At 40.6% G+C, this 13,790-nt stretch overlaps 1 protein-coding gene across 12 annotated transcripts in view; it reads left to right on the top strand.

Moving 5' to 3' along the window:
• The window catches only part of MTMR1 (myotubularin related protein 1), a 449,026-nt gene that overhangs the window by 89,877 nt on the left and 345,359 nt on the right, over window positions 1–13,790 (top strand). For all 12 annotated transcript variants that reach the window (XM_086918594.1, XM_086918596.1, XM_086918593.1 and 9 more), the window contains 2 exons: window positions 3,206–3,281; window positions 10,128–10,222. In XM_086918594.1, coding sequence (XP_086774720.1) covers window positions 3,206–3,281; window positions 10,128–10,222 — 171 coding nt within the window. The remainder of the gene's footprint in view (window positions 1–3,205; window positions 3,282–10,127; window positions 10,223–13,790) is intronic.

Raw genomic sequence — 13,790 nt, 5'->3', positions numbered from 1 at the left:
CAAAACATATCCTAGCATAACAAAGCACAGCATAACAAAACAAAACCTAGCATAACATAATACATAGCATTGCATAACAAAACATAGCATAGCATAACAAACATAGCATAGCATAACAAAACACAACAAAACATAGCATAAAAAAATATAGCATAGCATAACATAGCATAGCACAACACAACAAAACATAGCATAGCATAACAAAACACAAAAAGCACAGCATAGCATAACAAAACATAGCATAGCATAACAAAATACAACAAAGCATAGCACAACAAAACACAACAAAACAGAACAGCATAACAAAGCATACCACAGCCGAACAAAACATAGCATAGCATAACAAAACACAACAAAACATAGCATAACAATATATAGCATAACATAACAAAATACAACAAAACATAGCATAGTATAACAAAATAAAGGAAAGCATAGCATAACACAACAAAACATAGCATAGCATAACAAAGCATAGCATAACCAAACACAACGAAGCATAGCATAACAAAACATAGCATAACAAAACAAAACACAGCATAGCATAGCATAATAAAGCACAGCATAACAAAACAAAACATAGCACAGCATAATACATAGCATAACAAAACACAACAAAACATAGCATAACATAGCATAACAAAACATAGCATAGCATAACAACACAACAATTTATAGCATAACAAAACATAGCATAGCATAGCAAAAGACATCAAAACATAGCATAGCATAAAACACAGCATAGCAGTGCATAACAAAACAGCATAGCACAACAAAACACAACAAAGCATAGCATAACAGAACACAACATACCATAGCATAACAAAACACAACAAACAGTACAGCATAATAAAGTTTAGAACAGCATAACAAAACATAGCATAGCATAACAAAACACAACAAAGCTTAGCATAGCATAACAAAACCTATCATAGCATAACAAAACATAGCATAGGATAACAAAACATAACATAGCATAACAAAACACAATAAAACAGCATAACAAAACAGCAAAACACAACAAAATATAGCATAGCATAACAAAATACAACAAAACATAGCATAGCATAACAAAACGTAGCATAGCAAAGCATAGTATAACAAAACAAAACATATAGCATAGCAAAACATAGCATAGTATAACAAAACACAACAAAACATAGCATAGCATAACTAAACATAGCATAACTAAACATAGCATAACTAAACATAGCATAACAAAACATAGCATAGCAAAACAAAGCAGGCATAATAAAACACAACAAAACAGCATAACATACCAAAACATAGCATAGCATAGCAAAACACAACAAAACATAGCGAAGCATAACAAAACATACCATATCATAACAAAACATAGCATAACAGGACATAGCATAGCATAACAAAACATAGCATAGCATAGCAAAACACAACAAAACATAGCATAGCATAACAAAACACACCAAAACAACATAGCATAACAAAACAAAGCATAGCATAACATAGCAACACAAAGCATAGGATAGCAAAACAAACATAGCATAACAAAACAAAACACAGCATAACAAAACACAACACATAGCATAACAAAACATAGCAAAACACAACAAAACATAGCATAGCATAACAAAACGTAGCATAACAAAACAAAACATAGCATAGCAATGCATAACAAAACAAAACATATCATAGCATTGCAAAACCTAGCATAGCATACCAAACACAACAAAACATAGCATAGCATAACACAACACAACAAAACATAGCATAACAAAGCATAGCATAGCAAAGCATAGCATAACAAAACAAAACATATAGCGTAGCAAAACATATAGCATAGCATACCAAACACAACAAAACATAGCATAAGAAAGCATAGCATAGCATAACGAAACATAGCACAACAAAACATAGCATAGCAAAACAAAGCATAGCATAATAAAGCACAACAAAACAGCATAGCATAACAAAACAGCATAGCATAACAAAGCATAGCATAGCAAAACACAGAAAACATAGCATAGCATAACAAAACATAGCACAGCATAACAAAGCATAGCAAAGCAAAACATAGCATAACAAAACATAGCATAGCATAAAAAAACACAGCATAGCATAACAAATCAAAGCATAGGATAGCAAAACATAGCATAGCATAACAAAACAAAACATAGGATAGCAAAACAAAACATAGCATAGCATACAGCATCAATCAGCACCACCACAGCATCACTCGGGGGCACCACAACATCACTATGCGCTACCACAGCATCACTGAACGCAACAGCATCACTCGTTAGCCACCTCAACATCACTCAGCGCCACCACAGCATCAATCTGTGCAACCATTCAACAACAACTGGTTCAAATATGTTCTCTCAATGTTTCAAGCTTCATTACAAATGTCACAAAAAGATGTTAATATTTCACTTCTGTTCTTGGATTTTCATCACAATAAAATACACTGAACATAATCTTCACAAGTTCTTTACAAAAGTTTAAGCTATTGTCATTATAAATTACAATAACTTTTATTTAAGTATTAATTATTAAAAAAAATAAAAGCCATTGTTATTTGTAATATCAATACATGTAAGTCACAGAAATACAACACCTATTGCATTACAAATGCTATAGGTGTCCCATTTGCGAAAGTTATAACTATTGGCATTGTAAATGACAAAGCTATTTCCCTATTTTCAAAACCAACACATAAATAACAAATTTGTCATTTACAATATCAAAAGCTCAAACTTTCCTAATGCGAGACCTATTGCATTGCAAACGCTTGTCTTCATTGTTGTTGCGTGATGAGCATGTGCCCAAGGCGTTTTTTAGGATGGTCAGCTAAGCAGGTCTGTTATTTTATGCCTAATCCTGTTTGCCATCTTTGCGTGTGGACATGCATTTAAATATTTTTATCTAGCCTTTCACATTTTTTTACCAATGGCAATGACAACTACTGTTTTTGCTTCTTGACTGTTCATGTATCCTCGAACAATGTTTTAGCAGTCCAATTGTATGCCGAAGTAATTCAGTGTAATCATGAAGAAACGTAGCGCAAAACTCTCCAATAAACAGTCAACATGTCTGCAAGCTATCCTCATTGCAATACACTCTTAAAAAATCTAAAATGAAACCTAACAACAAAAAGATGTACCATGTTTTAGAGTACCCATGAAAATGAAAAATGTGAAATAATGCGTTCTTTCGATTTTGGTAGGCGCTGAGGGATGGCAATAAGCTAGCACAGATGGAAGAGGCACCACTTTTTCCTGGTGAAGCAATCAAAGCAATAGGTAAGTGGAAAGATGCATGGGTAGGAAAAGGCTGTCTCACTGCCTTGTATGCACCAGTGTTGTTGGTGCACAAGTTACTTTGACTTTAAAATTGCAAATGCTATTTCTTGTTAGGGTTTCAGCTTTTGCTTAGATTAAGTTTTATATCATGGATCAGAAGTCGCTTCTCAAAAAGCATGTGTGTGTTTGAGATTTTGGCATAGCTCACAAAGCCTGTGTAAGTAAAGGCAATTTCTTGAGAATCCATTTTGAAGTTTTCATCTACAGCACTAAAAGAGCAAATATTCTCCACAGATGTGAGCCACCTGATGGTGGGAAAAGCCTGTGGGTAGAAACAAGTCTCTGTTTATGAACAGTGTGTTACAAGTATTTAGGAAAGGATCCTAGCATTTAAAATATATATATATATACCACAGGGTAAGAACAAGCAATTTTCAATCTACCTTGAAGGAGAGGGCACTTCTGAGATTTCCTATGGGGCCACCATTCTGTATTGAGGAGAGCCTCTGTTAAGAAGCTCAATTGCACGTTCTGGAAAATGTACATCATGGCAATCGTTTAGACGACATTGCGTCACCTACCTGGGCACAGAATCCTAACCACACCTCCACCTTGGGCAACAGAATAGTATGGTAGTGGCCTGGAGTAGAGACCAGTGGTTTGGAGTAGAAGCAACATGTAACATCACAGGGTAAATGATACTCGAACTAACTCCTGCACTTAAGAGAACCAAATTAAATCACCTAATGGGGACAACCATAACTACATAAGGGATTTCAAAGAGTATATCGATAATGTATAATAGTGTCCGATATGTAAATCTTTAACAACAAATTATATAAAAAGAAGTATAAATAAATTACTTTTCTCTACCCATCTGATATTATCTGAGACTCAGTGCTCGGTTCTTCTAAGGCTGTCCGCAAGCCGAATCCCCGGTCCTCCACGGAAGCTTCCGGTTGTGTGGAGGGAGGAGGCGGGGCCAAGAGAATCGGGCGGAAGGAGAGGCAGCCTTAAAAGTGGCATGCAAATCCCGAGTGGGTGCAGCCGGCGTGCCAAATGCAAGCCAGTCTGCGCCCAGCCGGGACCAGGGGCCAGAACCACTGGCCAAGAATTGAATGATGTTTTAAAGTACTCTGCTTCACAATTGTATTGACTGCAGCCCCCTACCGCCGATAGATGCCGACATTCAATTTCACAGACGGCCCAACACGGTGTTAACACTGTCATTTTGACCCAGCAAAATTGATATCAACACAGGCCAAAATTCATAGGCAAATTAAATATAAAATGCTCCTCCTGAACTGTAGGTCTCTCCCGAAACATGCGGGAGAAATCAATACCCTACTAGCGAAGGAACTGCCAGAGATCCTGTTCCTCACAGAAACTTGGCTGCATAAGGACTCTGACCCAGATATAATAAAAGCGCTGGCACCTGGATATCATATTTTAAGATCAGACCGAGAGAAAAAGAAGGGAGGAATTGCCATTATTTTGAAAAATCACTTGAGGGGACGTGTTGAGACGGGAGCTATTTTAGACTGCGAAAGTATGTCATTTTCAATTTCTTTTACAGCAACGTGTTCCCTTTTAGGGACCCTGGTCTAACGTCCCCAGGCCCTTGTTGTAACTTTATAAAAACACTAATAGATTCCACCGCCAGATTAGCATGTAAAACACCTAACTTTATTCTATTAGGTGATCTGAATCTACATGTAGAGAACACCACCAAGGGGGATCCAGCAGACCTAGTACATAGTCTCTAGGCCATTCAGCTAATACCAATCGTGGCTAGCCACACACATGAAAAGGGTCACATGTTTGACCCAGTCTTTTTCAAATGACAAACAGCTCCTCAATGAAAGGCCAATCCCAATGCCATGGTCTGACCATTTCCTAATTCTGATGATCTGGAATACCTCATATCAGAGAGTGGGGACTCAAAGGGGGAAATCGTGGGTTCGACCCTGGGCAAAACATATCGACAGAGGCTTGGTCCGAGACGCTGGAGAGATCCAGACCAGTGAAAGAAACCAATACAACTATAGCATCTGATAACTACCACCATTGGATCAAATCTGCATTGGATGTTACGATCCCACATAAATGGATCACGGAAAAATTGAAGGAAAAACATACTCCATGGTACTCGCCTAAATCAAGAGAATTAAAAGAAAACTGTAAGAAATTAGAGAGAGCATGGAGAAAAGATTAAAATGCAGAAAAAAACAGACCTATAGAGAGGCCATAAAAATGTATCAATCAGAAATAAAGAAAGCCCAAGCCTTATACTACGAATAAAAAATAATCACAGCTGCAAATGCACCCAGGGAACTATTCCAAATCACAAAAAAAGTGACCAAATACTGCGCACCAGACCATCGCGAATTCCGCACAAGTACAATGCGATGAACTTGCGGAGCTATTTAATAATTTTTTCTTTAGATATTCATAATACATTCCCTCAAAGCAGAAGTATTGATAAGAGGGAGCAGAATACAGACCTCGCAAGCAGTAGCGCTCCCAGCCTGGTAGCGGTTCCAGGGTTGGACATGACCACACTAGCACAACTCTTTGTCCAGGTTAAATCGGCCTCCCCCATTGATCCGGCATGCCTCCAAAAGCTCCGTAAGGTAGAAGGAACTGTGCTCCCGGTCTCGTTGGAGGTTTTAAATTCTTCGTTAGCTAGTGGACAGGTACCGCTAACATGAAAACACGCCATGATAAAGGCGCTCCTGAAAAAGTCTATCCTCGACCCAGAGGTGTGGAGCAATTATCGACCGGTTTCTTTACTTCCGGCGACCAGTAAAATACTGGAAAAATATGTAAATAAACTACTCTCTGAGCACCTGGAGAACCACTCTCTTCTGAATCCCTCCCAGACAGGCTTCCACCCAAACCATAGGACAGAAACAGCTTTGTTAGCAGTTGTGGAGGAATCCGGAAAGATTCTTGATCAAGGAGGGACAGTGTCGGTCATCTTATTGGACCTGAGCTCCGCATTTGACACTGTCAATTATAACATTCTGATTGACAGGCTCAGAGTGGTCGGAGTCACGGGTAAGGCGCTGTCTTGGATTACATCTTTCCTGAAGGATAGAACTTTCCAGGTGTTCGAGGGGGAGTGTACTTCAAAATGTTTACAGCTCTCGTGCGGAGTCCCCCAGGGCTCATCATTGAGTCCCACTCTTTTTAATATATACCTTAAACTACTTGTCAAACTAGTCCTACCTTATGGGATTCAAATTGTCACCTACGATGAGGATACACAATTGGTGGTAGCCCTAAAGCACCCTACAAAGTCAACCATCATTATTGAAGCATGTATGAAAGCGGTGGCCTTGTGGATGGATCAGTCTTGTCTCAAACTCAATGGAGACCAGACAAAGCTAATGATTTTAAGTAACCGCCCCGGGGTGGCTATAGAGGCAGCAGGAATATGCTGGCCCAAATGCCTTGGTCCTCCACCAACTCCCAAAATGTTTAGGAGTATGGTTAGATCAAGCTCTTAACTTCAACAGCCAAGCAATTAAGCTAGCCTCCACATGCTTTGGAATGATCAGAATGTTAAGGAAAATCCCCCCACTGCTCCCAGTCCAGGCTGGAAGAGTGATAGTACAGGCATTGGTACTCTCACGGATGGACTATGGAAACTCCCTTCACTTGGGCACCACAAAAGCCACTATAAAGACAATACAGGTGGTACAAAACTGTGCAGCTAGGCTACTCTTGCTTGTGCCCCAAGGTGAGTCAGTGAAGCCTGTGCTAAAAAAACTTCACTGGCTGCCAATTACAGAGTGGATCAAGTTCAAAACTTTGTGGGACTGGACCCAAGATAATTCAATCTGTGGTGGCTTTTTACCAACCCACGAGACGCCTCAGGTCTGCAGATCAATTTTTGGCAGTGGTCCCAAAAAATTAAAAGTGTACAATCTGGAGGCCGCATGTTCTCCTATAATGCAGCTAAGCTCTGGAACACCCTCCCGTTTCAATTATGTTCCACCCACACCATCTTATCTTTTGTAAACAGTTGAAGACTTGGCAGTTTCAAATCTCGCCATAATCATCCTGCCTTCTGACTTTTCTTGTCACTGATAGCGCAGGGATGCCTAAGGGTAGCCAGGGTATCTATAAATAGTTAATAATAATACTAATAATATTAATAATTAAGGCATATGTGCGAACTAATCTATGGCCCTATGTTTGAGAAGATCATCTTTCTGAGAATACGTTTCAAAGACCGATCAATATTGTCTGAAAATTTAAAGATAAATCTTTTCATTTGCATTTTAACTTTTTGCAGGTAAATAGGATTTTGTAAACCGTATCCAGTGACCCTAATTTAAAATACAAAATGGACTACGTGTAAATAGGTTTGCCCTGAAAACTGATGAACTTTTATGTTCAGTCATTCAGTAAGCCATGCAGCTTCTTAGCCCAATGAAGAAGTTGAGCATTAGGGCATTTTTTGTTCCCTAATTTGGGTGAGAGAGGTTTGGTGTTTTCAGTAAATCTAGCCTGTCAACAGTGAACCTGTATGGATATCTAGGTCCTCACATACCTTCAAATGGTCTGATGTTCATCTATACTCCACATGATCTACAAAGTAAAGGAATTACATAGTTATGTACCCAGTACCAAAATGGGTCTGCCTCTCATATGTGCTCTGTGGGATCTTTAAGAACAAGGCAATTTCTCTCTCTTAGTATTAATATGAGGCCACGTTAAACGTGCATACTTTTGCACTTAAAAAATTGAGTTCTCTAAGTTATTTCAGGTGCATTGCACTAGGGCGAGGAGAGAAGCTCTAGCCATAGTCTAATCTGAAGGACCGAATTGATCACGTGCACACAAGCATCTCTTGAGTAAAAGGGAAAAATATATTCTATCACAAAAAACGTCCTTGTTTGCAGGAAACTTGAACTCTTAATAGCATGAAATCAGGAGTTAGATTTAGGAACACATATGAAGTTATCAATTTTGCTTATTTCCTCTTCTGCTCCTTGAGACGTAGGCACATGTTGATGGAATAGAATTTGAATTTAGTACTAAGCTTTCTGCTTGATAAGACATTTATATTCAGTGAATGTTCTCCCATTCAGTGACTTTAATAAACAATTTGCAAATAACGTTTACTTATGTTAGTTAGGATTCCAAGGTTTCTGATGGATGAAAATGTAATTGGACATTTAGCCATTGCTAAGGTCTAAGAGCTTTGGTCAGAGCCTGCAACTGTTGCCTAAGGGAACCTCCTAACTTTTCACTAAGTTCAGTTTCTGCAATTGTTTGTGCAACTAGGTGTCAGCAAAAGTAAGAGTGAACATTATTTATTCCTGTCAGTTCATTTCAGTTTAGCTTTTTTGGTTACAATCCTGCTTAGTCAGTTCCTCCCAAGACCAACGCTGTACATGACTGCCAAAACACGGAGGATATAAGACACACCATTATTTAGTTGCCAATCTGAAGCAATAATTTGTACGGCCCCAAGAGCAAGCTCCATTTCACATAAGAAAACTGCTACAAAATGTCATGTTGTTTAATCTAACACCATCTTTTAGCCATGTGCAGCTGCCTTCCAGGAATGGCCTCAATGTAGCTCTGGCCCTAGTCGGGTATCATTGGTCTGTATGCAAAAACTAAATCAATTAATAAGGGAATACAATAAAAACGGAGGTTCAAGATGTTTCTACAGTGTCCTTCAGTAGCCCTTTCCCTTGGCTTCTAAGCAATCCTGCAACCACTGCCCACTTTAAGGAGAGCTGTATGTTGTTGCGTAATCCTGAAAGAATTCAAGTGTCTGTCATGTGTACGGCACAGTCCTGGATGGTATTTGCTCCCACAATCCACTCCAGAATTTAGCAGCCTTCCCCCTCATCTGCTTTCGAAACTATCATCAATATAAAGAATAAATTAAAGAATGCATCGTATTGTTTGTGTCAATGGTGATATTTTATATACTGTCCATTAGTATTTAATCTCAGTTTTTCACATTTAGTTTTTAAAAATGTCTCTAATGAGCAAACGATTCAGAAAAGGGGGTGGTGATGGACAGAGTATCTGAATTAAGCAGAACACTCCTACCCCGTCCAAAGATCAGGGCTTGATCCATCACCGTTTTTTAGCTCACTGCACCATCCCAGCTCAGAACCTGGCTACATGCAAATTAGTCTGTCCCTGGCCCAGTGCATCATGGGAACAGGGCAGACCAAACTACCAAGCCAATTCTTATACTGGGAAGGAAACAAGCTTCCGAGGACCGGTTTCTGGCATTTCAGCCGTCTTCGGCCCGGCTTGCTTGAATCCTGATGGTGCAGTGAGCAAGGGACTCACATCTGAGTATACCCTTCCACGCTTATGGTGGACAAAACATTTCAGAAAAGGGGGTGGTGATGGACAGAGTATCTGAATTAAGCAGACCACTCCTACCCCGTCCAATGATCAGGGCTTGATCCATCACCGTTTTTTAGCTCACTGCACCATCCCAGCTCAGAACCTGGCTACATGCAAATTAGTCTGTCCCTGGCCCAGTGCATCAGGGGAACAGGGCAGACCAAACTACCAAGCCAATTCTTATACTGGGAAGGAAACAAGCTTCCGGGGACCGGTTTCTGGCATTTCAGCCGTCTTCGGCCCGGCTTGCTTGAATCCTGATGGTGCAGTGAGCAAGGGACTCACATCTGAGTATACCCTTCCACACTTATGGTCATCACCACCCCCTTTTCTGAATCTAATGAGCAAAGGCACTTTTGTCTGAGGCTGTAGAGAAATTCACTGAATATTTAATCTTCATTGCATAACCATATCATAACCTCAGCATTAACTCCTGCAAGCTTTGCTTTTCCACAGTGAAAGACGTAATGTATATCTGCCCCTTTATGGGTGCAGTGAGTGGAACACTAACCGTCACCGACTTCAAAATGTACTTCAAGAGCGCTGAAAGGGTGAGTTGTGCAGATTCTCTTACCTTTCATTCTTTTGATGTATTTTGTGTATTTGTACAGTGCAACATGTCACATAACTATCAAGTGTTTGGAGATGATAGGTGGGTATAATTGGCTAAAAGAGGGTTGCAGGAAGAGAGTTGAGGAAATTTAGATAAACCTTTCCTCCCTTAAGCAGCAGTTGTATGGAAACAGTACTGATTGTTCCAAAGATGTTGAAGCTCTGAATATCGGTCAATCAATCAATCAAGGAATTTGTAGAGCGCGCCACTCACCAGTTAGGGTCTCAAGGTGCTGAGCGGGGGTCGCTACTGCTCAAACAACCAGGTCTTGAGTTGCTTCCTGAAGGCAAGATGGTCCTGTGTCAGCCGGAGGTGGGTGGGGAGGGAGTTCCATGTCTTGGCTGCAAGGTAGGAGAAGGATCTTCCGCCGGCGTTGGCTTTGCGAATACGTGGGATGGTGGCGAGGGCGAGGCTGGCGGAGCGGAGCTGGCGGGTAGGCGTGTAGAATGCGAGGCAGTTATTGAGGTACTTGGGGCCCGCATCGTGGAGAGCCTTGTGTGCGTGGGTGAGGAGTCGGAATGTGATTCTCTTGCTGACGGGGAGCCAGCGCAGGTTCTTCAGATGGGCTGAGATGTGGCTGTGGCGGGGGATGTCCAAGATGAGTCTTGCCGAGGCGTTTTGGATGCACTGTAGTCTTTTCTGGAGCTTGGCTGTGGTTCCGGCGTAGAGGGTGTTTCCGTAGTCCAGGCGGCTGGTGACGAGGGCCTGGGTGACTGTCTTCCTGGTTTCGGTGGGGATCCATTGGTAGATTTTTCGGAGCATGCGCAGGGTGTTGAAACAGGACGATGAGACGGCGTTGACTTGCTTGGTCATCATGAGGGAGGAGTCCAGGATGAAGCCCAGGTTGCGTGCATGCAGCTGCAAGGGTTTTTTTTTGACCAAAGATTTCAGATAAGCAAGGCGCTTTGCCTAGTGTTTACGTTAAGGAGTTCTTAACCCCTTCGATGCTCATGACGAGCTTAGCTCGTCATGAGGCACGGTTGAGCTGTGCTGATGACGAGCTGAGCTCGTCATGAAACTATAGGGTTCTAGATCTATCAGCACAGGAGGGGAAAACCATTAGCAGCCAAGGTGTTAATAGCTAGGTAAAAGTATGGTGCGTTAGAGCGAACGGAAAAGCCCTTAACCGTTCAGAGGAAAATCATGAAAGACTCTCACATTACATAGAAACAGCAATGCTCTCGCACACACTCACAAGGTATAATACTGGTAGTAAATTAATGAAAAACATAAAGCATGTGTAACAAAAAGTAGACAGATGCAGAATCCCGGATATATATCTTAAGGTGGGTTGTTTAATGATTCCACAACCGGCTTTGTACGGTCCACAACCAGCCGACACGTGTTTCGTCGTGTGAGGATAAGTCACAACGATTCTTCAGGGCTTGTGGCACAACCTGCGCGTAAGCAGGTCAGAAAGGAAGAAATTCCTGAGGATAATATTCAGTGCTTAAATGGTATTGTATCTGTAGAAATTATATCCGATTCAACGTGTTTCCAGCGAACATGAGTGTGTTCTACTGTTGACAATGAGCCCACAATGTAAACGGGTGCTCAATAAATATACGCTTAATACGTGTGTGTATAAGGCAGGTACCGAGGGGGGGTCCACCTCTTGTTCGTGACACAGCAAAAAAGTAGTTTCGCTCGCAGTCTCGGCGTTATGTTCAGATCTATGGTATCCCTCCTCTTGTGTTTCCCGGTCGCCGTTTTCCGTCCGTCCCTCGGAAAACGGCGACCGGGAAACACAAGAGGAGGGATACCATAGATCTGAACATAACACCGAGACTGCGAGCGAAACTACTTTTTTGCTGTGTCACGAACAAGAGGTGGATCCCCCCCGGTACCTGCCTAACACACACACGTATTAAGCGTATATTTATTGAGCACCCGTTTACATTGTGGGCTCATTGTCGACAGTAGAACACACTCCTGTTCGCTGGAAACACGTTGAATCGGATATAATTTCTACAGATACAATACCATTTAAGCACTGAATATTATCCTCAGGAATTTCTTCCTTGCTGACCTGCTTACGCGCAGATTGTGCCACAAGCCCTGAAGAGTCGTTGTGACTTATCCTCACACGACGAAACACGTGTCGGCTGGTTGTGGACCGTACAAAGCCGGTTGTGGACTCATTAAACAACCCACCTTAAGAAATATACCCGGGATTCTGCATCTGTCTACTTTTTGTTACACATGCTTTGTTTTTCATGAATTTACTACCAGTATTATACCTTGTGAGTGTGTGTGAGAGCATTGCTGTTTCCAGATTGCGTGCATGGTCCGTTGGCTTGGGTGCGGTGCCCAGGGCCGGTGGCCAATTTTAAACTTTAGTACATTGATGTTTCAGTCACCAGCCCTTTCAGTCACCAGCCCTTTCACCTGAAGTGCCTTACATAGTTTCAGAAGCAAATAACATTGGACCCAGCAAGGGATCACATTTTAATAATTTAAATTGTCAGGAGGACAAAGCCTAAACTTCAGCTGTATCACTATTTCTTTCATATTCTTCATCATTTACTACACAGCCCTTACCCTCATAAAATAACTGGACGTGGCTAAATAAACTTTCTTGAGATACACCTCAATCACCCCTGGCCTTCTAAATCAGCATTCATTCACTGTAAAATTGAATGCCATTCTTAAAACAAGGTATTAAAATTGAATGCTTATCCTTACAGAAATTTCTCTCAAAATTATGCATTCGAAATATATATTACATATTTGCGATTCAATATACCTTGAAGTTCCACAGTTAAGACATTATGTTACACATGTTTACATTTTCTAAATAACAATTTTGTTCTGCAGAAGTTTATATGACCAAATACCCAGGGATTTAAATGTTCATCAGTTACAGATATGATTGTCTACCAGTCTTTTATCCATTGCACAAAGTTTTAATATTGTTAGTGCTTCCAACTGGTCAGTCATCATCCTATAACAGCAAATACACCTCAAGTCCTTTTGTCAGGAGTGATGGACGTGAAAGATTTTTTTTATACAAGTGTCAAGGTCGATCACATCTTAAAAAGTACTCGTTATGGAGAGTAATATAGTATATTTAACTCGCTATAGAAATTCTTCAAAGAGACTGAATCAATGCACTGGAAGTTTTTAAAATTGAAAGCATATCCCAAATGATTACACCTCCTCAGACGGCAAAATAAAGATAATAATGTGACTAAAAAATGAAATCGTTCAGACGTAGGTATCAGCCAAGATGTTTGCACAAGAAAAGTTGAAGTGGAGTGCGGTCAATGGAATTGTTTTGGCCTCACACAAAAAAAACATCAAAGAAAAAGGTGGCGATGATGAAAGGGACGTGAACATACCCTCATACGTCATTTTAACTCAGCTGTGCCATTTCGAAAGATAAGGTTATTGAATTGTTAGTAGGTAGTACAGCAATGTTCATAGCACGTATTTGACAATTGTATGGGTTATACACAGAAATACATTTACTGATGGCACTTCGACAACGGACATTTTACACTATA

This window comes from Lissotriton vulgaris, chromosome 4_1 (genome assembly GCF_964263255.1).
Source record: "Lissotriton vulgaris chromosome 4_1, aLisVul1.2, whole genome shotgun sequence".
Classification (NCBI taxonomy): Eukaryota; Metazoa; Chordata; class Amphibia; order Caudata; family Salamandridae; genus Lissotriton; species Lissotriton vulgaris.
This window is presented reverse-complemented; position numbering and strand designations above follow the sequence as displayed.